This window comes from Strigops habroptila, chromosome 9 (genome assembly GCF_004027225.2).
Source record: "Strigops habroptila isolate Jane chromosome 9, bStrHab1.2.pri, whole genome shotgun sequence".
NCBI lineage: Eukaryota > Metazoa > Chordata > Aves > Psittaciformes > Psittacidae > Strigops > Strigops habroptila.
This window is the reverse complement of record NC_044285.2, coordinates 1210531-1233569: the sequence shown is the minus strand read 5'-3', so window position 1 is coordinate 1233569 and position 23039 is coordinate 1210531. Positions and strand designations below refer to the sequence as shown.

General features: G+C 46.4%; 1 protein-coding gene across 8 annotated transcripts in view; it reads left to right on the top strand.

Moving 5' to 3' along the window:
* Nucleotides 1–22756, top strand: part of GLCE (glucuronic acid epimerase) — a 43538-nt gene extending 20782 nt beyond the window's left edge. For 7 of the 8 annotated variants that reach the window (XM_030497581.1, XM_030497578.1, XM_030497579.1 and 4 more), the window contains 3 exons: nt 15184–15734; nt 16712–16957; nt 19158–22756. In XM_030497581.1, the coding sequence (XP_030353441.1) occupies nt 15197–15734; nt 16712–16957; nt 19158–20182 (1809 nt within the window). In that variant the 5' untranslated portion in view covers nt 15184–15196 and the 3' untranslated portion in view covers nt 20183–22756. Of the gene's footprint in view, nt 1–15183; nt 15735–16711; nt 16958–19157 lie in introns of those variants that run through there. The other variant, XM_030497586.1, reaches the window with a different exon arrangement.
* The last annotated feature ends 283 nt before the right edge of the window (nt 22757–23039 follow it).

Here is a 23039-nt window from a genome sequence, read left to right as displayed (position 1 = left end):
CGAAACCATTGTCAATGCTCATTGCTAACTGGATCTTTGCATGTTTGCAGAAATTTGTTGGCAACGCCGTTGCCAGTTGCTCAGAATTAAAACTCACCCATTTGTAAGTCAGTTCTGCTCTGTTTGTCAGGACAGCCCTATCATTAAGAGTACAAACGTTTAAGAGTACTAAAGTGCAACAATAAAGCCTCAAATATGCGCTAAATAACTTGTTAAGTTTCAGATCATGCTTTGAAGTGTATTGCTAATAAACCATTTTTACAGTGGTGTGATGACTTCCATCTGTAGAGTGATTTAAGTGTCTTCATCTTAACAGCTCTTCTGCCCGTAGCAGTGTTATATGGTCAAGATTAATGATGAGGTACAGCATTGTTGTCAGTCTCAATGCATTTTTCTTGATATGTTTTCATTAGATTAATATCCTCATTGCAGGATAGACATAACTTGTCTATAAAGCAGTCATTATGTTTGTGACTAGGTAGATTGATAAAGCTCTCCTCTTCATGGTTGTTCTCCTTCTTTAAGCTCTATGTTTCTTGTGTTTGTCAGTTGGCGAGCAGGGAACCAGGATAAACCAGCCCCGGCTTTGCTTTGTTTGGTCCTCTCAAGCATTGAAGCTTTCTTCTCTGCGTGGAGTGAAGTTTTGAGGTCAGCTCATGCTGCTTCTGAACACTCTCATCTGAATTTTCCTATTTGTGGAACTGAGCTGAGTGTCTGAACCAGGAGGATGTTCATGAAGTCTCTGAAAGGGAACCAGTTGAGTGAATTCTCAAGTGGAGATTTACGTAAGCGTGTTGAGTGCTGAAGCTTCTCAATCTATTTAGCTGAGGTTAAAGAGTTTCTATTTTCTTATTTTTGGTAAAGATATTTTCATTTTGGTAAAAGCTTTTCGCCCAAAGAGGCGAAGATCTTAAACACTTAAAATTTAACCTATTTGCAGAGTAGTTGAAGACTTCTGGTCTCTAGAGTATCCTCTAGTGACCTTAGCATCTGTAATTCCTGCTGTTCTGGGATGTAGCAAATAGTGCTAGTTGTTCACGGTGAATCAGCAGGATTTAACAGAAAACACTATCATCAGAGGGTTGAACCGAGATATTAAAGTGTTCTAGTGCCGGCTTAAAACTGGAAATACAGTCTTTTTCTGAGATCTGTGCAGCAAACCCAGGTATCTATAATCATGGAAAAATAGGTGGAAGTACCGCAGTGTGGGCTTAGGTGAGGATTTAGGAACTGCTGCTGCAAAACGTGCTCTTTCTTGCTTTGATAATAAAAGCTTTTCTAGGAAACCTAAAGAAAAGTAGTTCAGATCAGGGGTAATATTTGACTCATCTCCTCTTGTTCCCTCATTCCTCCATCAATGAGTTGCATGTTTCATGCTTTAGAATAGATGGCATGGAAAGGAGGGAGAAGGTCGGTGTTCATCATGTAACTGGATTGCTCAAGGACCTTCTTGTGTCCGTATTTTCTGTTCAGTTTAAGTATTTATAACCTTTGTCTTGACTTTGGAGAATATCCTGTGTGGCTTTTAACTTTCTGCCCTGGTGTCTTAAGACAACACTTTTTGGCATAGGAAAATGTGTGGGATTGGAAAATAGAAGCACCACTTTAGTCATGGACACCTCAGAGGCCGCGTGTCACACTTGGAAGTTGCTGATGTGGAATTGGGTTCATCTTCAGAAGGATTGTGAAAGGGTTTGGGGGTGTTTTTGCTTGCAAATAGAATTTTGGAGATACTTCATCATGAAGGAATTCTGAATGATATTTGCCTTACTTAAATTTTAGGCTGTTCTTAAAGCTTCTGGAAGCTTGCTTTGCTTCTCCCCAGAACAGCTTGATTGCATCTTTCCTGTTTGTTCCTTCTTACCCTGAAATCCCCCTTGCTCTTAGCGTGGTGGTAGCTATGCTGCCTACCTTTGCGGGGGAGAGGAGGCTCTGGGCTTGTTGAGGTTTCACAGCAGCTTATTTAAAATAGAAAAACCGACTCCTCCTTCTGCAGAACTTGTGTTGGAAAGAACAGGTAAACCACAAACTGGAGCTGCTTTTAGCAACAGGAATGGATGCATAAAGGAGTGGTGACTTAACCTGGTAGGGAGAAAAGGAGGATATTTCTCTGCCAGTTCTGGCTTGCTGTCCCAATGCATTCTATCTGTGTGTATGAATATATATTCATACATTATTTATCGACAAGGGAGAGGTTGGTAGTTTGTGGTCCATTAGATTCAGCCTCAGACTAACGATCAAAGACCACACATCTATGCCACATCATTCCCTTTTACCTGAAGCGCTGGGGGAGATGGAGGGAATCGTGGCCTCTTTTTGCAGGAAAACAACTGAATAAGATAACTGCCTTTATCCTCCTTGTTAATAGCTGCTTTTTCATAAGTGCAATTCTATAAGGAGTAGTAGGTAAATCTTGGGATTTACATTGCACAGCTTCTGTGACAATGCCGTTGTCTTCAGAGGACATCAAATGCATCTTTGCTGATTTAACTGGGGCTACTCAAAGTATTTGGTGGGAGTATCGAGGTCTAGGTTCTATGATAGCTGAGCATGATCCTGCTCCTGGTGAAATAGTATTTTTGGCTAAAGGAGACAGTTGTTTTCTCCCCCACTACTCACCCTATTATAATATGCAGTATTTTAAAAAGTAGAGGAGATGGAGCACCAGGTTCCCAGTCCTATGGAGACATGCGTGTGCCAAGTGATCATAGTGATGGGTGCAAGGGTAAGCATGGGCACAAACATAACCCAAAAGCCTTATGTGCAGCCAGGTTGCGAGCTCAGCTCATCTGGGAGGCTCACAAGCATTTAGGGAGGAGAGTTATTTAGGAGAATTTAATAACAGCAGCTGTGTATATGCTGAAATAGTTTAAAGAGGTCATCTTTGCTACAGGGGCATCACAGCATCCTGCAGCTTGAGAGTCCTTAATGGCTGCATGATGTGTAGTCCATCCTGGCAGCACTGAAGGTATTAAACCCCTCAATCCCAATGGAACAGCAGCTCCAAGAGCCCCATCCCATGTGGTTTTTAATGTGAAAATCCTACTGGGAGTACTGCTGGAGGGCCTGCAGCTACAGTTAATCCAATCAAGCTAAGAGCCCATAGAGGAAATAGAAACCATCACGTAGCCACAAACCAAGATCAGTCTGTCCTTGTTAGCATCGAGGTTATTCCACTGCCAGTTATTTCCCTTAACACATGAAGCATCTGTTGTCCACGTCTTCGGTGGACACTAGGGTTGACTCTCAGGGGTTTTGCATGAGGTTGATCCCAAGAAGAAAAGCAGGCAGATTATGCTGTGAAGAGCAGTGAGTTTGGGTTGCAGCTTTCTGTTCTGTGGGTGCCCAGCATTTAGAGGTTGAAGAAACTGGAGTGCCACTTAAAGAGTAGCGAGCATCCTGTTAGAAGATTATACTTTGTTGTATTGCAACAGGAAGAACAGCTAAAATCTATCTTGAGAAGTGGAGCCAAAGAAGATTGTTAGAGACTCCCCCTGGATTAACGTTGACTGTAAAGCTGCATTTGGAGCTGAGCATTGTCTCTTCATACATTCTTTTTTTTCCTGAATAAAAGCAACTGCAGTCAAGACATCTTCAGTCCCCTAATGACTGAGGTGGAGGCGGGGGGATGTCTTAGTTACAAAAGCTGATGGAGAGCAGAGTTCCATAAGGAAGAATGGCTGTGTATGATCGGGGTATTCATGTTTAGCTTATGACTTAAGAACTGTCTATCAGTATGGTTTAACTGGTCCAGCACTCATTACAGTTGCCATATAGAGAGCAAGGGTGTGATGGAACGGACTGTGCAAACCTCATTGGGAAGCTCCTCATCTTCCCTGGCAAACGGAGGGGTTTGCATGTAGGCAAAGAGCTGCCTCCCGCACATGAGCGTTATCAAAAGCCTTTTCTATCCAGATGGGAATTATGCAAGCCTCATCTTCGGAATCTATTATGAATCCGAGGAGTTTGGAGCCGTTTCATCTCTTTTTCTAGCCTGTGAGAAGCAATTCAGTGCAGCTGTGGCTCCAGCTCCCGCCAGGGGATCGCGAGCCAGTGTGTGGGAATGCTGTGGGCGCGCTGCCGGCACTGGTTCTCTCTCCACAGAGAAGAAACCATCACTTCCCTCTTTATCACAGCCCCCAGGACGCCCCGAGGGCACCCACTCCAGAGAACAAAATCCAAACCTCCCTCATCCCAACAGGAGCAGAGTGGTCCTCTCCTAATTATGGGAAGGTGGCAGGAGGCAGCGAAACCAGGCTATATATTGTGCTCTCATGGAAGTCAGAATAGGTTTGAAGCATCTCTGTGCTAGGAGTGCAAGTCACAAGAGGCTTGATGTCCAGAGAGGGACCAGCCAAAAATACTTAACACTTTGGGAACTGCTTGCTTGGTTCATAGGATCATGGAATGGTTTGTGTTGGAAGGGACCTCAAAGCTCATCCAGTTCCAACCCCCTGCCACGGGCAGGGACACCTTCCACTAGAGCAGGTTGCTCCAAGCCCCTGTGTCCAACCTGGCCTTGAGCACTGCCAGTGTGTTCCATTTCCCATGTTCTGGGATATCCAGATGAAGTAAAACTTTTCCCCCCTCCCCCTTTTTTCCTTGAAAGGCTGAGGCTCTTTTCTCTTTTGCGATTGAATTACCATGTCTTGAGGTTGAGCTAGAGAAGGGAAACGTGCTTTGGAAGAGAGTTTAATCAATCTTTAAGACTTTTTTTTTAGGTCAAGTGTGAGTTAACCCGAGTTCTAAAGAATAAACGGGAAAGATGCAGCCAGCAGAATGTATCCAGACCTCTTTTTGCCACAAAAAACAACTTTACAAGCTTCCACTTCAAGTTGTTGGATAAACTGAATAGAGCCATTATCGTAACATCTATCCTCTGTTAACTGCTTTTAAATGTTGTAAAGCACACAGCACAGTGAAGTTGTTTTTCCTTATTTCAGTACAATTATTATCTCCTAAGTAGTGAATGACATGGAAAAAAAAGGACTTTCTGTAGGGGATGTGTGGACACCCTTCCGCAAGACTGCCTTTCCTAAGGACAAACCACTTAAACTTGCTGAAGCCCATTAGACTGGGGTGGAATCAAACCAACTGCTCCAGGAAATGACCTAAATATTCCATTAAAAAAAACCCCAAACAACCAAATAACTTTGATTATAACAACTGATCTTGATATCTGAGCACAGAGAGTGTCTCTGGGGAGATGCGGAGTGGATGATATATGGAAGAGAGCACCAGGGAATGTGCCTGTGCATCTATCCCTGCTGCTGTGCTCTGCGTCGCCTGTGTCCTGATGTGGTACCCGAAGTGGGTCAGGCTTCTGGCTGCATCTCCAGAAGAGCAGAGCAGAAAGGTTGCTTCATGTCTTGTAACTCATAATCCATTTCCATGTATATACCCATCCTATGGTGACTTATGTCATGACAGCCTGCTGGAGTTTAATTGGCAATGCAGTACAACCTCTAAGTCTAGTAGGACAACTTCTTGTTGTGCAGTTGGTCAGTCCTGTCTGAATAATCATAGAATGGATTAGGTTGGGGAGGGCTTCTTTGGCTTGTTTGTGTTTGGTTTGCAAAGTGTAGGTTTAAATCATGGGCGACATTCTCCTGTGTACAGATATGAGAAGAACTGAGATCCTGATGCTTAAATATTGGGGTAGAATGCTTGTAAAATGTGAATTTATTTTTCAGGCAGGGATAGGCGTAAAAAAAAGTCACAAAAATGAAGAATTTGGCAGCGCAGTAGAATTTTAATGTCTGGTATTTCCTGCTGTCTTTAAGAATGGAGTCTGTTGTTTGCTCCAACTGGCAAAACTATTTAAACTTAGATGTGGCCTCCCCGAATAGAGCTGGAGACCAGACAGGAGGGTGGTTTTCCGAAGCCAGGTCCCTGCTTTTGATCTCTGATCCTGCATTGTGGCTCTTATCTCCCTGAACAAGAAGTCTGGAGGTCTTGCAATTGTTTCTTACAAAGAAAAGCTGTTCTGACTGATTCAATTGTATTTATTTGCTAGGATTTTAAAGCTACAAACACTCCTTGACCCTGTGTTGGGCTCTGTGTTGGATATACAAGTCTGTAGTGATTGTAGGTGTGCATCCTGGTTTTGTTGGAAGTGAAGAACCAAAGAACCTTGGAAATCAGTGGAACGCAGGAGCCGGGGGCAAAAGTATTCCGTCTCTTCCCATGCAACAGTTCTTCCTGCTTTGCTGACCCACGTCTCTTTCTGAAGAGAGGAATCTTCTCTGAAAACCTTTTCTCTCATCTCAGCAGTTCTGACCTTTCACTGGTAATTTTATTTATCTGTTGGGTGTTTAATAGTAATCCCCTCCTGTGCTTAAAAGTAAATAATTCACTGTCAGAGCTATACAGGATAATTCACAGGCAAAGCAGTTTGCCATCAAGGAGCTTTCAGTGTGCTTTTAGATCACTTCTAATTTTGTTCTGCCCTCCTTTTTCATCAGCTCTTTGAAGGAGCTGGAAGGTAGGATTTCAAAAGGTGAAAGAAAAGGATATCTCTGTCTTATACCGTATTACATGCATTTAGGGCCGTATTCTAAAAGCCAGAATTGAAGTTCCTGGTGAGCCTCACGGAAAAGCCAGCTCAGCCTTTGTGGGGAACTTCAGTAAACCAGGATCTGTGTTACTGGGGGCTCCCCAGCACTGGTGCTGCTGCCTGCGAGTCATCTCTGGCATGCTGAATATGGAAAAGTCTAGAAACAGAAGGTTCCCGACACACTTGCCAGGGTTAATGCCAGAGTCTAAACATAAACTCTGCCGGGACAGGCTGTTATTTGGAGGATGAAATGCCAGATAGAGCTTGATTTGAAGGACTAGGAGAAGGAAACACAGCACCTTTCCTCAGAAACAGGCATCTTGTGGATTGGAGACCCCACTCCTGGGTGCCTTGACCCTGTTCCCTGTTATCTACAGCTTGGACACCCTGACCTGGTGCGTATGTTTTTGGGTGCTTCTGAGACAGCTCAAAAGTGGGGTTGGGACAGACGCTGCTTCATTTCAGGATCGGCCAGATGCTCCTGGTGCCCATCGCATTGGCTTACGTGGCCAGGCTGCATCTAAGCCAGGCTCTGAAACCCGGAGGTGGCCATCACAGAGAGTCTCTGTCCTCTCTGTTTGTTCTTCAGACCAGTATGTATGGAAAACTTTATGCTTTATGTTGCTGCTTAGCTTGTGCTTACCAGTATTGATGTTCAGCCAGTACTAATATGTGACACGATGCGCTTTCCTCATAGTATTTCCAGTGAGTTTTTTCTAAGTGGGCATTATAAGAAAATACCCATGAAGAGTTATAATCAAAGCTTCAAACTTTCCTGGCAAAATCCCTTTAATGAAGTTTTCAAGCAGCATTGCTTTTGTTGTCCAGGTTGTTCTCTTTGAGTTGGTGAAGCAGCAGAATCTTCCTGGAACCTTTAATTCTGCGATTGAGTAACTACCATCAGTAATTCCTTCCTGGAGCACCATCTGTACAGAGTGCCAGGGTTTGCTAAGCAAGAAAAATGAGGTGTTTTTAACCAGTTCCTCTAAATTTAAACCAGATTTTATTTATTTCTCTGCTATAAGCAGTGTTACTTCCTTAACCTCCGCTTTCTGCATAGTGAAAGAAAAAGCCGATGCAACTTGTAACTTCAGGGCATGGCTGTAAGTGGTTTGTGCCAAAAATAAGCTGTAAACATCAGTGAACCAAAACTGTGGGGTTTTGGGCTTCCCAGAGACTGGAGCTTTCAGGGGAGCACTTAGGAGCAGCGTGGGGGGAGCTGCTAATGCATTTACTGCTGCGACCCTGCCTCTTGCAGCACTGCTGGATGCGGGCTCTGGGTATCCATCACTTAGTGGAAGGTAAGTCGTAATTAACTGCAGAACTTAACGAAGTAATTGCCAAACAAAACCATGCTCTCGTGAAGGTGTTGGACCACGTCTTCAAAGTTCATCTGCTTGATAGGAGCTGTGTCATTTTTAGGGTGAGGTCTCTAAGCTCTCCTGCCCATTCCCTTTAAATGGTGGCAGCGTTCAGGCTCGAAGGGCTCTTCTATTTTTATTTGAGGGCTGCATGCGAGCAGGCATGCCAAATACTTGCCAGCTGTCTGAGTTGTAATTTGGAGCCCACTTTGTATTGAATTCTTGTAGGCGTTGTAATGAGTTGGCAGCACAAGTGCCTCCATCTCTGTCCGTGTGGTTACTGCCCGTGAAACCCCATTGGGAAAGAAAACACTATTCTCTCTTCCCACTGAATGTGTGGAGTGTATCGGGCTGCTTACTGGCAGGAAGAAAATGCTGCTGTTTTGGATAATCGGGATTTTTTTCGTGGAAATTCCTAGAGCGAACCTGGGAGGGAGGGAATGAAAAGCACAAAGTGAACTTGGGGCTTTCTGGGCAGCAAGAAGTCATGAGTCTAACGCGGTCAGGGTCACTGAGCTGCCTCTTTTGGCACTAGGGTAAAAGGTTTTCCTTTTCTATTCACGTGAAAGGTCTCTCGGAGCATACGCTGGGAGCAAAATAAACAGGTTTTTTGTGGAGTGAAGAAAACTCGTGCTGCTTTGGCTGCTTGATATTGCAGGCACCATTGCCCGGGTCACCAGGAAGGCAAAGGCGACAGTGAGCTGGCTTGGTGTCACACCTCTGTGTGACCTTAAACCTCATCCAGCTCCGACCCCCTGCCACGGGCAGGGACACCTTCCACTAGAGCAGGTTGCTCCAAGCCCCTGTGTCCAACCTGGCCTTGAACACTGCCAGGGATGGGGCAGCCACAGCTTCTCTGGGCACCCTGTGCCAGCGCCTCAGCACCCTCACAGGGAAGAACTTCTCCAGCCCTTAGAGCATCTTTGCGGCCTCCTCTGGGCTCACTCCAACAGCTCCACATCCTTGTGTGAAGTCATCAATGCGCTGTCTTAAAGTTGGGCATCTTACTGTGGCTGCATAGTAAAGTCGATGCTGCAGGGGCCGTTTGGAGATCATCTAGCCCCACCTCCTGTTGAAAGCAGGGCTTAGACTGGCCTTGTCGAGTCCTGAAGCAGCTTGTCCACTTCATTGCAATGACTTGTGCAAGTTTTTTGCTATTTTTCAATTTTTTTCCCCCCCCAATTTCTATTAGGAACCATTTCTGATTGCATGACCATCAAAGGCCCATGAGTCACTGAAATCCTGCTTTTGTCTGGGGAAATGGTTTGCTCTGACTTGTGTTAAGGAGATTTAGGTAGAGGGGAGATTGAGATGAGATCTTGGGAAGAAGTTCTTCCCTGCCCTGCCTGAATGTCTTTCCTTCCCCTGTCTGAGTGTCCCTGCCCATGGCAGGGGTTGGAACTGAATGAGCTTTAAGGTCCCTTCCAACCCAGACCATTCTAGGGTATGATATAGCCACAGACTTTGATGCTTGATAATATGTTGGTACAAATAAAACTGTATTAGGCTCTAATTGGACTGAAAAACTGTAGGATAAGCTGCTGGATGAGGCTTCTTCACTTCATGTTTTAGATCCTCTCTGTCTAATCATCCCCAGATGGAGCTCTGGAAGTGGTGAGGATTAGACAGTAAATCTGTGCTAAAGAACCAGTGGAGAGGCTGGTAATCGAGATTCAGTTATGGTAGATGGATTCATTCCTGGTCTTGTGATTTGCTAGTGCTTAAGGAAAAAAACAAGCAATCTTGACAATGCGCTGTGTATTAAATACTGACTGAATACAGGCTCTGAGCAAAGCAGATAGATGAAACACTAACAGCAAGGCTGGCTTGTTGGAGCCAGGTTAGCGTTCTGCTAATTCATAAATACCCCATTTTAAGACATAATTACACTTTGGCAAAGGATCTGAAGGGTTGATGTCATTCCAGTTATCAGAAAGAATTTTCCACAGTTATTTGAAATCAATTCCTGAGTTCTTTGTGTTTTTATTATTCTATCCCATTGCAGCGATGAGCTGTCATGGTTCCACCCCGCTGGCAACTAACATCAGCCTAAAGGGTGTTTTGCTGTGTGTAATAAGCAGGAAATGGAGGGGGGGGGAAATGTCTGAGATTTGGGTGTAGCTGAGTATAACATTTAGGGCTGGGTATATATTGAAGTTTTAGTGTTGTTGCTGTATTTTGTTAAATGGTGCAGTGTGTCTGTTCTTTAAATACCGAGTTTAACGTATCTCACGTTGGCAGGGTGGTTTTTTCTCTCTGTGCTAAATAGCTTAGTCTGGCATAGAGGCTTCAAAGTAAATAGGTGGCTTATCTCTATTCAGCAGAAATCCCTGGTCTTAAGTGAAAATGCTGCCTGTCTTCCTGCTGAGCAAACAGGGAGCTGGTGAGTTAGACGGCGCGGAGACCGCCGGGGCTCCACGGGCAACTTACTGGTGGTTATCGTTTAAACACAGAGAATTTAAATGTGAAGGTTTTAACTTGCTGCCAACCGACAAGTTCTTGTGGAATGTACTCAGTGATGTGGTTCTTGAGTCCTTACTCATTTGTTAAGGAAGATGTCTAGGATTTTTAACGAGCTTGAAATGAAGGTGCTGCGAGGGCTGGAGCAGCTCTGCTCTGGAGCCAGGCTGAGAGAGCTGGGCTGGGGCAGCCTGGAGAAGAGAAGGCTCCTGAAGGGGAGACCTTAGAGCAGCTCCAGTGCCTAAAGGGGCTCCAGGAAACCTGGAGAGGGGCTTTGGACAAGGGCCTGTAGGGACAGGACAAGGGGAATGGCTTTAACCTGCCAGAGGGGAGATTGAGATGAGCTCTGAGGCAGAAGCTCTTCCCTGTGAGGGTGCTGAGGCGCTGGCACAGGGTGCCCAGAGAAGCTGTGGCTGCCCCATCCCTGGCAGTGTTCAAGGCCAGGTTGGACACAGGGGCTTGGAGCAACCTGCTCTAGTGGAAGGTGTCCCTGCCTGTGGCAGGGGGTTGGAACTGGATGAGCTTTAAGGTCCCTTCCAACCAAAACCATTCTATGAAACGCTGTGCTCTTTGCTCGTGCTGGGAGGGTGGTTGCAGAACTGTGGACATCGGGCTCTTGCTGCACGTGATGCATCCTCTGGGGCTTTTAATTCAAGTGAAATGCGAGTCATCTCTGGCTGGAGAATCATTGATCTGGTTTATTAAAAGCTGATCCATACAATGTGAGCAAAAAACCAGACAAGACAGCACTGACGCAGCCACTGCTTATCCGGAAGCGCAGTTTGTGTCGGGGTCACCCAGGTGAAATGGAAATAAGGGTTAAAAATAAATGGAAATACATGGCCAGGAGCAGTATTCCTATCTGCTTTCATCCCACTGTTACTGCAGTGTCACTGGTAACCTGCACAGATGGGACCTTTGGGAGCTGTGAGAAAGCTTTAAGTAATTCTTGCCTCTAGCCTGGGTAGAATGCACCAGTCCTTATGCAAACTGTTGTGGCCGGTGTTGGCACATGCTGCTTCTTAATAGTCTGCAGAAACTCAGTCTCGCTGTCTGGAACCAGATGGGGATGGTAGGTCTGAGTTTTGCTACAGGTTAACCTGCTTCCACACCATTGGGTTGGAAATGAATTCACCACATTGCGTCGATGAAGACTGGGAAAGCAGAGGTGCTTTTGGAGTGCATCCTCCCTTTCCTCCTTCCTCAAAGCGCTCTCCAGCCTGGCCACTGCCAGGGATGGGGCAGCCACAGCTTCTCTGGGCACCCTGTTCCAATGGAACAAAACCATTTAAAAATCATAGAATCATATGATTTGTAGTCATGGCACGGTTTGTGTTGGAAGGGACCTTGAAGCTCATCCAGCTCCAACCCCCTGCCACGAGCAGGGACACCTTCCACTAGAGCAGGTTGCTCCAAGCCCCATCCAAAAGCCTAACTGCCCTAAATGGATGGTTATATCCAAGAGAGGAGCCTCTGTGTTGGTCCTGGGCTGTGAACCTGAGCCATGACACGTGAAGCACCGGGATGGTTCCTGTGCCACGTACACAGCAACCTGGCAGTAGCCTGGACTTGAGAGAAGTGCTTCCTTTTAATATATTCAACACAGTTTTGCAGATCAAAAAACTCTGTCTTATAAAGGACTTGGTGAGAGAGAGGTATTTTTAGAATGTGAATAACGTGGCTTTATGTAAGAACTGAGCACCAGAACTGAATCTGTCACTCTCGGATACACAGCTGGGACTGTGGATTCCTAATTCACAGCACGGAATGCCAACATTTGTCCCTTTTTCAGGCATCATTAGCAAAGCAGCAGTATCAAGATTTAGTTCTTATTTAACCCACTTGTTCTTTCTATTAAAACCAATGCCTCAGACCTTGACATCTCACTTGAATGGGCAAAATAAGTTTCTCTAATTGCATCCTCGTTTTGGGATGTGTTAAAAACCAGTTCACTCTGTAGGAAATGCTGTTTCCTTGCATTTTATCATTTATACAGTGATTTGTACAGCTGTCGTGTAAGCATAACCAGTGTAAAACTACACAACTAGTAAGGTATAGGTTATTTGCATTGTTGCGGTGCATCACTCCGCTGCAGCCGTTCCTGGAGCCCAGTGATTCAGCATAGGAATAAAGGAATTTTAGCCAGGCTTCTGACAAGTATTTTCCCTTTAAAACATGTGGCTCCAGTATTACTTGAGGGATAAGGATTGGCTTTTATGATAAACAGCCTATGCCTTGAAGCGTAGGTGGGAGATGGTTCGGTGCAGAGCTCTAGAGAAGCTTGGTGCATCCTCCAGCAAAATGAGGAGAAAACAAATGTGGGTCTCGTATATCTCTCACTTCATAACTTAAAACTACTTTCCTGTGTTGAACTCCTTAAATCTTTTAAGTATGGTATGATGAAATCCTTTTCATAAGAGCAGCAGGGGAATAAACCAATTTACCACAGTCCCTTTGTGGGTTTAAATTACCTCTTTTTACTGTTGAAATCCTGAATTCTTTTTATTCTGCGGTTGAATAAAAATCCATCTATCCATTTAACATGATAAGCCTCTCTCCTGCACTCATACTTCTAGATATTCTTTCTTGGTGACTGGTGATGTTTAATGTGATGGTTCTCTGAAAATACTCCACTTTTCTGAGTCCTCTTCACTTCATTTATACTTGATAAGAACTAAATATTTCAGCAGCGTTGCCAGGAAGCCGTGGATGCAGCTGGACCCGAGCTGCACCATCTCCTGCTCATCCCTGCGGCTGCCAGGCCAGCGTAGGAAACACTTTGCACCCTCCCCATTCTCTGCTATCCAAAGCAGCAGAACCAAAATAAAATCAAAGCTGTGTATAACGGCAGAGCCAGGACCTTTTTGCAGCTATGGAGTCTTTAAAACCGTGGAATGATGGTAATGGGGATGTGAAAAACTGTGGTGATGGTGCTCCCCTTCCCTCTATCCGTGTCCCCTGGTAATCCAGACGGCTTAACTAATTCTGAGTTTTATAGGCAGGGGTGAAGTGTGTCAGCAATGCTGTTCCCTACTTAAAAGTGAATTATCCCTTTGTGTAAAAAGAGCGGAGTATATTTGTTGAGGTCATCCTGAAAGCATCATCACTAAAAATGATCTGCTGAGGCAGAAAATTGGATTTATTCTTATGTGAGCATTTCCATAAAAATACAATTAGACATAAATTTATGTTCTCTAAAAGCTTGTAGTAAACTGGGCTCTCAGAAAATAAGACACTTATCTTTTAAAGTCCAGTTTTAAATGACCAGATGGTGCTTACAGTATGGATACAGCATAAAGCGGGGGAGAGATAATTGATTATTTCCATTTAAAAAGGTGGGGGGGGGATGTGTGGAACTGGAGATGAAACTCCTTTTAATTGCTGTGTGGTTAGCTCCTGCTGAGCAGCAGGGTACCTGTGAGAGATGGAGGTCCTTGTTGAAGTCACAGAGGGCCAGGGCCAGCGATGGTGTTCCCTCCTGGCCCGTATGAGCCGCATGGCCCCGGGGATATCAGATGGGCTGCAATTAAACAACAGGTTTAAAACTTAAGTGTAATGCATGTGTCATGTGAAGGAGTCATCCCTTTAAGGAGGTGTTATAAGGGAGACCATCTGACAGTCCTCCAATATCAAAAGGGGGCTGCAGGAAACCTGGAGAGGAGCTTTGGACAAGGGCCTGTAGGGTCAGGACAAGGGGAATGGCTTTAACCTGCCAGAGGGGAGATTGAGATGAGCTCTGAGGCAGAAGCTCTTCCCTGTGAGGGTGCTGAGGCGCTGGCACAGGGTGCCCAGAGAAGCTGTGGCTGCCCCATCCCTGGCAGTGTTCAAGGCCAGGTTGGACACAGGGGCTTGGAGCAACCTGCTCTAGTGGAAGGTGTCCCTGCCTGTGGCAGGGGTTGGAGCTGGATGAGCTTTAAGGTCTCTTCCAACACAAACCACTCTATGATCCTATGATGCCTTGGCAAAAGCAGGGTCTTCTGATCAAACGTGCTTAAATCACTGCAGCTTCTGGGTTTTATTTTCACACCCTCATCCTTGCTCCTTGTCAGGGCTGTACGGGCAATGTTGGAGACTCTTCATGCAGCAGGAGGTTTATCTCACAGAAAGAAAAAATAATAAAAGAAAATCCCAAGGGAGGGTTTACACAGTTCCTGCCTTCTCCTGGGGGACCAGAACACGAGTCCCCCCACATGACCGCAGAGGTCCTGTCCCCAGGGCAGTCCCATACTTTCCCAGTCTGTCCTTTGCTTCTCTGGGACGCTCCTGGCTCGGGGCCGCTGGTTCCATCCCCTACCTTTTCCTGTAGGTATCTCTGTGACTTCAGCTTCATAGTCAACCATGAGCACTTCCAGGCTTCAGGTTTGGATTGTAGGGCTGTTTTGTTTGAAATCCCTCTTCCATGGTGCTGGGTGGGTGGTGTTTCTACCCTGCTGAAGATTTCCCTTCCCTTTGTGTGATGGGGCTGGTGAGAGTTTGTTCTCTGATTCCCGGAGCTGCTGAGCATCTCGTTGACATCAAGCTTTTTATTTAGAAGTGTTTGCCCTCCGATTGTCACTGTTTCTTTGCATCCTTTGCATTTGGTGACATGATCTGTTATCACAGACAGGAGGTGAGTCATGACTTGGTACATTTTGATCTCATTGCTTATGGAGAACGGGAAAAACCTAAATTCTCTTCTAGGTGCTCCTGCCTGTCCCTTTCCTACCGACCGCTACCATGGCGTGCACATGGGGCCCTGAATGATGCACCAACAGCTCTGGCTCCAAGCACCACTCCTGACACACCTCTCCCCTCTCTGTTTTGCAGGTATGGTGTGAATATGCGTTGCTTGGCAGCTCGGGTCAACTACAAGACTCTGATCATCATCTGCGCCCTCTTCACCCTGGTGATGGTGCTGCTCTGGAACCGATGCTCCTCCGACAGAGCTGGCCCATTCCCTCGCAGCCTCTCCGGCCCTGAGCGCCGAGCTGTCGCCTCCGAGAGCGACCTGGCCCGGCAGCAGAGCGAGGAGGCATCCCCCCAGGAGCAGCAGAAGGCTCCCCCCATCGCGGGAGGCTTCAACAAAGCCCTGGGGCTGAAGTACGAGGAGATAGACTGTCTGATCAATGACGAGCACACCGTTAAAGGGAGGAGGGAAGGCAACGAGGTCTTCCTGCCGTTCAGCTGGGTAGAGAAATACTTTGAGGTTTATGGGAAAATTGCTCAGTACGATGGTTATGACAGGTTTGAATTCTCTCATAGCTACTCCAAAGTATACACACAGCGAGCACCTTATCACCCCGATGGGGTCTTCATGTCCTTCGAGGGCTACAACGTGGAGGTTCGAGACAGAGTGAAGTGCATAAGTGGTGTTGAAGGTTTGTGTCCGGTATTTAAATTCTTTTTAATAGTTGAAATGGTTCTTAAAGCTTGCTGCCATCATCTGAGGTGCAACGTGGTAAATGCTCCATCCCTGGCAGTGTTCAAGGCCAGGTTGGACACAGGGGCTTGGAGCAACCTGCTCTAGTGGAAGGTGTCCCTGCCCGTGGCAGGGGGGATGGAGCTGGATGAGCTTTAAGGTCCCTTCCAGCACAAACCAGGCTGGGATTCTTGTGGTCCATGCAGACTCTTAAATCTAAAATCACCTTAACACAAAATGAAGAGTGAGAAACTTGCTCTCCTACAAGGTACCAGCTCTTGCAACAGCGAGTTTTGTGTGGAGGGTTAATCCCAAGGACAGCTGGGCTGGAGCTGGAGCTCTGAAGACAAGGGGCAGCTTTGGGTGGAAGAACTGGGGCATTTTGTGCTAGTATTGGGTAGAGAGCCTGGCTGGTTTCTGCAGGCATCATTCCAGACTGCGCTTGTAGTGCTCCTGTGGGAACCAAGGTAATTGGAGCAGATTTGTGGATGTGGGGTGAATTGCTCCTTTAGCATCAAATAACTTCCCCAAATCCAGTAATAACACATGCACTTGATTTGCGAAGATTTATGTGGCGTTAAAGGGATTGTGTTGGATGTGACATTGTTTGGAGATTTAGTAGTCCCTGGGGTATGGGGAAAAAAGTCTGTTAGGGCATTTTAAATGTATTTTAAACTGAGTATGATGCTTCAGTAAATGAGAATGTATGGGAGACCACGATAAGGAGTGCTCTGCCACTCAAATCTGCTTCGTTTTGACTAGGGAGCTGTTCACTCCTAGAACAGGGCTTTCCTTGAGCTCAGCTAATGGTGAAGCCTGGGAATGCCACTTGCTGGGAGTAAAGGAGCGATGGGCTGTGGAGGAGGAGTGTGCAGAGCTGGAAACGCTGTTCTTTGAAAGCGTCCTGATAACATACTCATTTTCTTCCTCTTGTAGGTGTGCCATTATCCACGCAGTGGGGCCCTCAAGGCTATTTCTACCCCATCCAGATTGCACAGTACGGGTTGAGTCACTACAGTAAGAACCTGACAGAGAAACCCCCTCACGTGGAGGTGTATGAAACAGCTGAAGAGAAGGACAGAGCCAGCAGGTCTGCAGAGTGGACGGTGCCCAAAGGCTGCTCCCTATCCACAGTGTCTGACAGAGCCAAGTTCACCAGTGTCAAGCAGTTCGTTGCTCCAGGTGGGTTATCCTCAATGTGTCAGCAAAGCCTTTAATTAGCACAGATGGTACATGGGGAGCTTTAGCTTGCTGGGGTTCATGTGTGTTCATTTACCCTACGTGACTCCCCATCCTTAAGAGCTCACCTGAGAATGTCACCTTATTTCTGTACCTCTGGAGTTTGTCTTGTCTTCTCTTTCCTCCCCATCGGTACTTTTCCAACACTACTTTAAGGAGCCACTGGGTGGATGCACACAGGGAGGGCAGTGAGAAGCTGCAGTCACGTTTCCTGAGCCTTTCAGCTCCTGCCTCAAAATAGAAGCAACAAAATAAGTAGAAAAAAAGGAACCAGTTGTGCAGCCTGGGAAATAGCACTGACGTGTGATAAGCAGATGTTGACAGAGGATAGATAAGGGCTATTTTCAGCCTGGAGCTAGCACAGCACGTGCAGCTCTCCAGTCGGACCTGGCATCGCTGTCTTCATTGGGATGCAACTAATATTGCAGAGTATGAGGTCTTGGTTCTGCTTAACCCAAGTTGCACTAAACAAGGCAACAAGAAGTTGCAGCTGCCCTCATGCTGTGTAGGTGCTTGCGGAGGGCTGGGGAGGGACAGGGACGATGTGGGGCTGAACACAGGCACTCTCCATCCCCTGCAGCCGCGCGAGATGTGTTGTGTTACTGTCTCTCCCATTCACCATGTTCTGTTTCATACTCAGCAGGGAAATTCACTATTTCATGCGAGTTTGCTTTGTGCTAAGAGAGGCTCATTAATAAGCACGGATTGTATTTTTCCTCAATCAATACCCATTAGAATTAATGAGTCCATTACTTAAAAAGACAATGAAGTAATTTTCAGTTGGCACCTTAGGCCTGGGTCTCCCGGGAAGGAGCTGTCGAACACTCTCGTGTCTTTGTAGTAGATAAATACGGGGAGAGGGAAGGCTAAAAGATTTCTCATGTATTCTCTCCTCATCCTTTATTGATGGCAGAGTAATCTGCAGGGCTCGAAGGCCGTGGTCTGCATCCACTTGGCTTAGATGGCCTTAAGTAAGGGATTTGCAGGCGCTCAAGGCAGTGCAAACAACAGGCAGCCTTTCATTCTCCTTCGCTTCTTAAAACTCTTTTTCCCTCCTCTCTATTATAATTCCCTTTGTTATCACCCAAGCATTTATGTACAGGGAACCATGAAACTTACTTGACAGGAATTGTGAGTGGGGGTTGTTTTAATTAGGTTTTTCATAGGAGCACAGTGTTGTGTAGCAAAGCGCTTGGTTTCTCCTCCCGAAGCAGATGCTGATCTCCAGAACTCAAAGGAATGAAGTTTTTGCTCTAAAAGATTGGAAAATATGACTTTGGGTCAAAATAATAGGTGCTCTACAGAAAGGAAACAATTGCTTTGCGTGGGAGAGTGTTATCCTATGGAAAGCTGTTAAATGAAGATGCCTGTCTTTAAGTGTTCATCATCCCGCTGTGCCTTCAAAGCTCCAGGATTTGCACACAGCCTTACAAACTAATTAGCCCTTTGATCTCCAAGTATAGGGGTTTGGGGGGGGGGAGAAGTTGATTTTCCATTCTAAAATCTAGCCTGTGAGAGAACACTGGGTTTTATTGTGTGGCATTGCCTGGGAGCATTATCTAGATTTATATATTTTTTAATTAAATTGAGTTTTGCCAATGGAGAGGTTAATAAATACTTTAACATTGGTCTTTCTATATTCTTTTCTTTTTCCCTGCCATTAAACTAATCAGTTTATGGGACTGTCAGGTTGGGAAAGAAGAAAGTCGCACTGATGTGCCCCACAAGTCTGGCTCTGCCTGTCCTGTGTCCTGCCAGCTGCAGGCAGCAGGAAGAGCCCCTCATTTCCCTTACCCTGTATCTTCTCGTGTCCTTTACACTCCTCCATCAGTCAGGTACCAGAAGCATCTGCTAAAGCCATCGATGGAGCCCTCAGCACTTCTGCTCCGCAGCCAAGTGCTGCAGCGTGTTAATGTAAGATGCAAACGAGTCGGCCTTTGCTCATGGATTCACTTTATGCTTAATTAAATAATATATGATGGTGCACAGAAAGCATGATTAAATTATTGATGGGCTGCCCTAAAAGCTTTTGGATCCCGCCTGGTAAGAGGGGTTGCCTCTGGAAGCTGCACTTCAGAGCTTAAATGCTTTGGAGAAATGAGTGCTGTACCACTGAACAAGGCTCTCCTGCTTTGTTTTGCAGACAATACCGAGGGGGTATCTCTGCAGCTTGGGAACACCCGAGATTTTATCATTTCCTTTGATCTCAAATTCATCACAAACGGAAGCGTTTCCGTGGTTCTCGAGACAACAGAGAAGAACCAGCTCTTCACCGTGCACTACGTCTCCAACAACCAGCTCATCGCTTTTAAGGACCGAGACATCTACTACGGCATCGGCCCCAGGACTAGCTGGAGCACCCTCACCAGAGACCTGGTGACTGACCTGCGGAAAGGCGTCGGGCTCTCCAACACGAAAGCTGTGAAGCAGACCAAAATCATGCCCAAGAGGGTGGTGAGGCTGGTGGCGAAGGGAAGAGGCTTCCTCGACAATGTCACCATCTCGGCCACCGCTCACATGGCGGCTTTTTTTGCTGCCAGCAACTGGCTGGTGAGGAACCAGGACGAGAGGGGTGGCTGGCCCATCATGGTGACGAGGAAGCTGGGGGAAGGCTTTAAGTCCTTGGACCCGGGCTGGTACTCGGCCATGGCACAAGGACAGGCCATCTCGACGCTGGTGCGGGCGTACCTGCTGACGAAGGACCACACGTTCCTCAGCTCGGCTCTGCGGGCCACGGCGCCGTACAAGCTGCCGTCGGAGCAGCGCGGGGTCAAAGCCGTCTTCATGAACCGGCACGACTGGTACGAGGAGTACCCGACCTCCCCCAGCTCCTTCGTGCTCAACGGCTTCATGTACTCCTTAATCGGGCTCTATGACTTGAAAGAAACGGCCGGGGAGAAGCTGGGGAAGGAGGCGCGGGTCCTCTACGAGCGGGGCATGGAGTCCCTCAAGGCCATGCTTCCCCTCTACGACACCGGCTCAGGGACCATCTATGACCTTCGGCACTTCATGCTCGGCACCGCTCCCAACCTGGCCCGCTGGGACTATCACACCACCCACATCAACCAGCTCCAGCTCCTCAGCACCATCGACGAGTCGCCCATCTTCAAGGAGTTCGTCAAGAGGTGGAAGAGCTACCTGCGAGGCGGCCGGGCAAAGCACAACTAGAGCTCACAACCAAACCCCTGGGTCCTGCTGCTTTGAGGAGATGCAGTGTCCCAAGGTGGCATCTTGATTTTTTATGGACCGTTTCAAAGAAGTGATCCTTACAACTGATCTCGGGAAATCATTGCATTCCAGTGTGAAAACATTTGGGTCTGATGGATTCAGAAGCTTCAGCCTGTCCTTAGTGCTCCACAGCAAAACCATCTGCACGAAGCAAACCCCTTTTGTGCTCCTGAGTTTGGGGATGGGTTTTGGTTGGGGTTTTTTGTTCCTTTTTCTAGGAAAACATTTGCAGAAGCCATACAGGTCTCTGAAGTCCAGCACTTTCCTCAAGAGTTAGTCCATGGCCTCTTAAAATGGAGTTATCTATGTCTACGTTGGAGCAGACCATGTGGTGTGACGCCGTCGATGTGTATTTACTTATAGCCTGGGTGGTGGTCAGTGTATCTTTTTAAGGGTGTTTTTTTTTAATGCAGATTCTATTCTTGGGGTGAAAATACACATTATGATGTTTTTTCCCCCAGTTCTCTGTGTGGAGGTCCTGTAGCTGTATGGTTTCTTCACAGATGTGGGAACAGCAGACACTCAACCAGCGTGCCAGGCTTCGGAGTCCCGTCACGTAAGCACAACCCGGTGGGACTGCACAAAGCCTGCAATCACGCCACCCCCTTTTGTAAAGCCAAATTCACCATCACCCATCAGGTTTGCTGGTGTCACCTCCTCCTGGGTACCCAGGATCTCTCACCGTGGTGCCCTGCGTTTTGTACTGTGGTTTTTAATCCCATCTGAGAGGTTCCTCTAAGCTTTGGCAACTTCATTCTTTGGGAGACTTGAATTGCTGAGTGTGATGTGGAGCTCACTGAGGAGCGTGCAGGAAGCTCAGTTGGAATGAATTAAGGTTTTTCCTATGGTGGTTTTCATTTTTAACCTGCTTGAGGTTAAAAATCAAGCATTTTAAGAATGAAAATCACCCCAGAGGGCTTTCCAGCTCCACTTGTGCTTTAATACTAAGTTTCACCTCTGCGTGCTGTCTTACGATGTAAGGGGTCGCTGCATCTCCAGCAGTGGCTTTGGGGTGTGCTTTGTCTTTGCGGCTCTGCCAGGCGAGCAAGGGGACCCGTGCAATAACCCAACACGTGCATCCAAACCCAAATGCTTCCACCGTCCTGTGGCAATGCAGAAGGTTTCTTTTTCCTGGTTATCAGCCCTTTACACCCACCGTTCCTCTGCCTTCTCGGCGGGTAGTGTCCTGGTTGATCCCATTACATGTTGTACATGTAGGTGGGGGTTAAGCTTAAGATGTTCATGCTGAGGGTGAAGTTCATTCACATCACAAGAAGGCTGGGCACAAGGACAATATGCATCTTGATTTCTTTATTTTTTGATGCTTTCTCTGTTTCTCGCAGACACAACTGTTTCATTACTTGATCTTTGCAAATGCATGCTGTGATCGTGTCAGTTCATTTGAGAAGTGGATGTCACAGGAGAAATTTCAATACCAAAGGTAGCAGAGGTGAATTTTTTATGTCCATGTGAATACACACACGCACGCACACACACACAACCCCAGAATGTGCTTCCTTTACAAACGCAAACATCTTTCTCCTGCACGTTTCCTCCATTTTTTGCCCATTTTGGCTTTGGAGGATCTAGAGAGACTCTTTGGGTACTGCTCAAGAGATGGTTTTGGTGCCTTATGGAGGCCATCATTTCCTCTTTCTGTTTTGTTAATGAATACCAGGTGGAAAAGTGCAGTTGCTGCTCTTACGGTGTGAGTCAGCCCGGCCACTGTTGGATGGGTGAGCTCAGAAGCACGGGTTGGCCATGCCAACACCATCGTGTTGTCAAACCACCTTATCCTTAGCACCTCCATTGCGTTTTTGTTGGCCTTAGCACTCGTCTAACTCAAAGGAACCACCATCAGAGGTTGGTAGCACCGAAGAGAGGTAGCGTGGGGTTTCTCCTGTTATTCCTTTCAATTCAGTTAGGTGGTGGAAGAGGATTATTGGACATTGGTGCCCATAATTTCATCGAATTCACTCAAGTTTGGGGTTATTTTGTTTGTTTTCAGTCTTCAAACTGACAAAGCTCTTGGGGACTAAGCCCTGTTTAGTCTTTGCCTGGGGTTTACTGTACATAGACTTCGTTGGAAGCGTGGTGCGCGTGGGTATGTGCAACCCAGTGACACACAAGCACAAGTGTACAAGTGTGGCAGTGCTCTTTTCCTCATTGTGCAAGACATTCACTGAAAGCTGCTATTTTCATTCACCTTGTAATTGTCCTTTATTTTTTCTACATTTTATTTTTTACATGTGGGGTATCCACCATGTGTTAAATATGCAATAAATTGTTTACAGGATGCTCTTGTGAAGGGTAGTCCTTTGTAAAGCTGTACAGACTTTGCAGTTTAAGCACAATGTGCACACGTTAGTTTTATATACAGCCAGACATGACTTTTTGCAGCGGGAAAGGTTCTACTATGTTTATATACAAAGTAAATGGCTCAACGTTTGTTTGTGCTTCATGTAAAGCTGCTTTATAAGACTGTAAAATAAACTTTTTTTATCTTAAGACAGACACGGGGCGTCTTTGTTCTTCCCATCAGTACCTTCTGCCCTACACGTGGTCGCAGGTGAGCCCCCATGAGCTGCTGTCGTAGTGGGTTGGAGATGTCTTCTTTTAAGGTATCCAAGAAGGGTTTTATTGTAATTAAGATGGAAAACATGCTTTTTCAAGAGTTAAGAGTTTGGTGACTTGAGGTGCCTACAGGAAACCTGGAGAGGGGCTTTGGACAAGGGATGTAGGGACAAGACAAGGGGAATGGCTTTAACCTGCCCGAGGGGAGATTGAGATGAGCTCT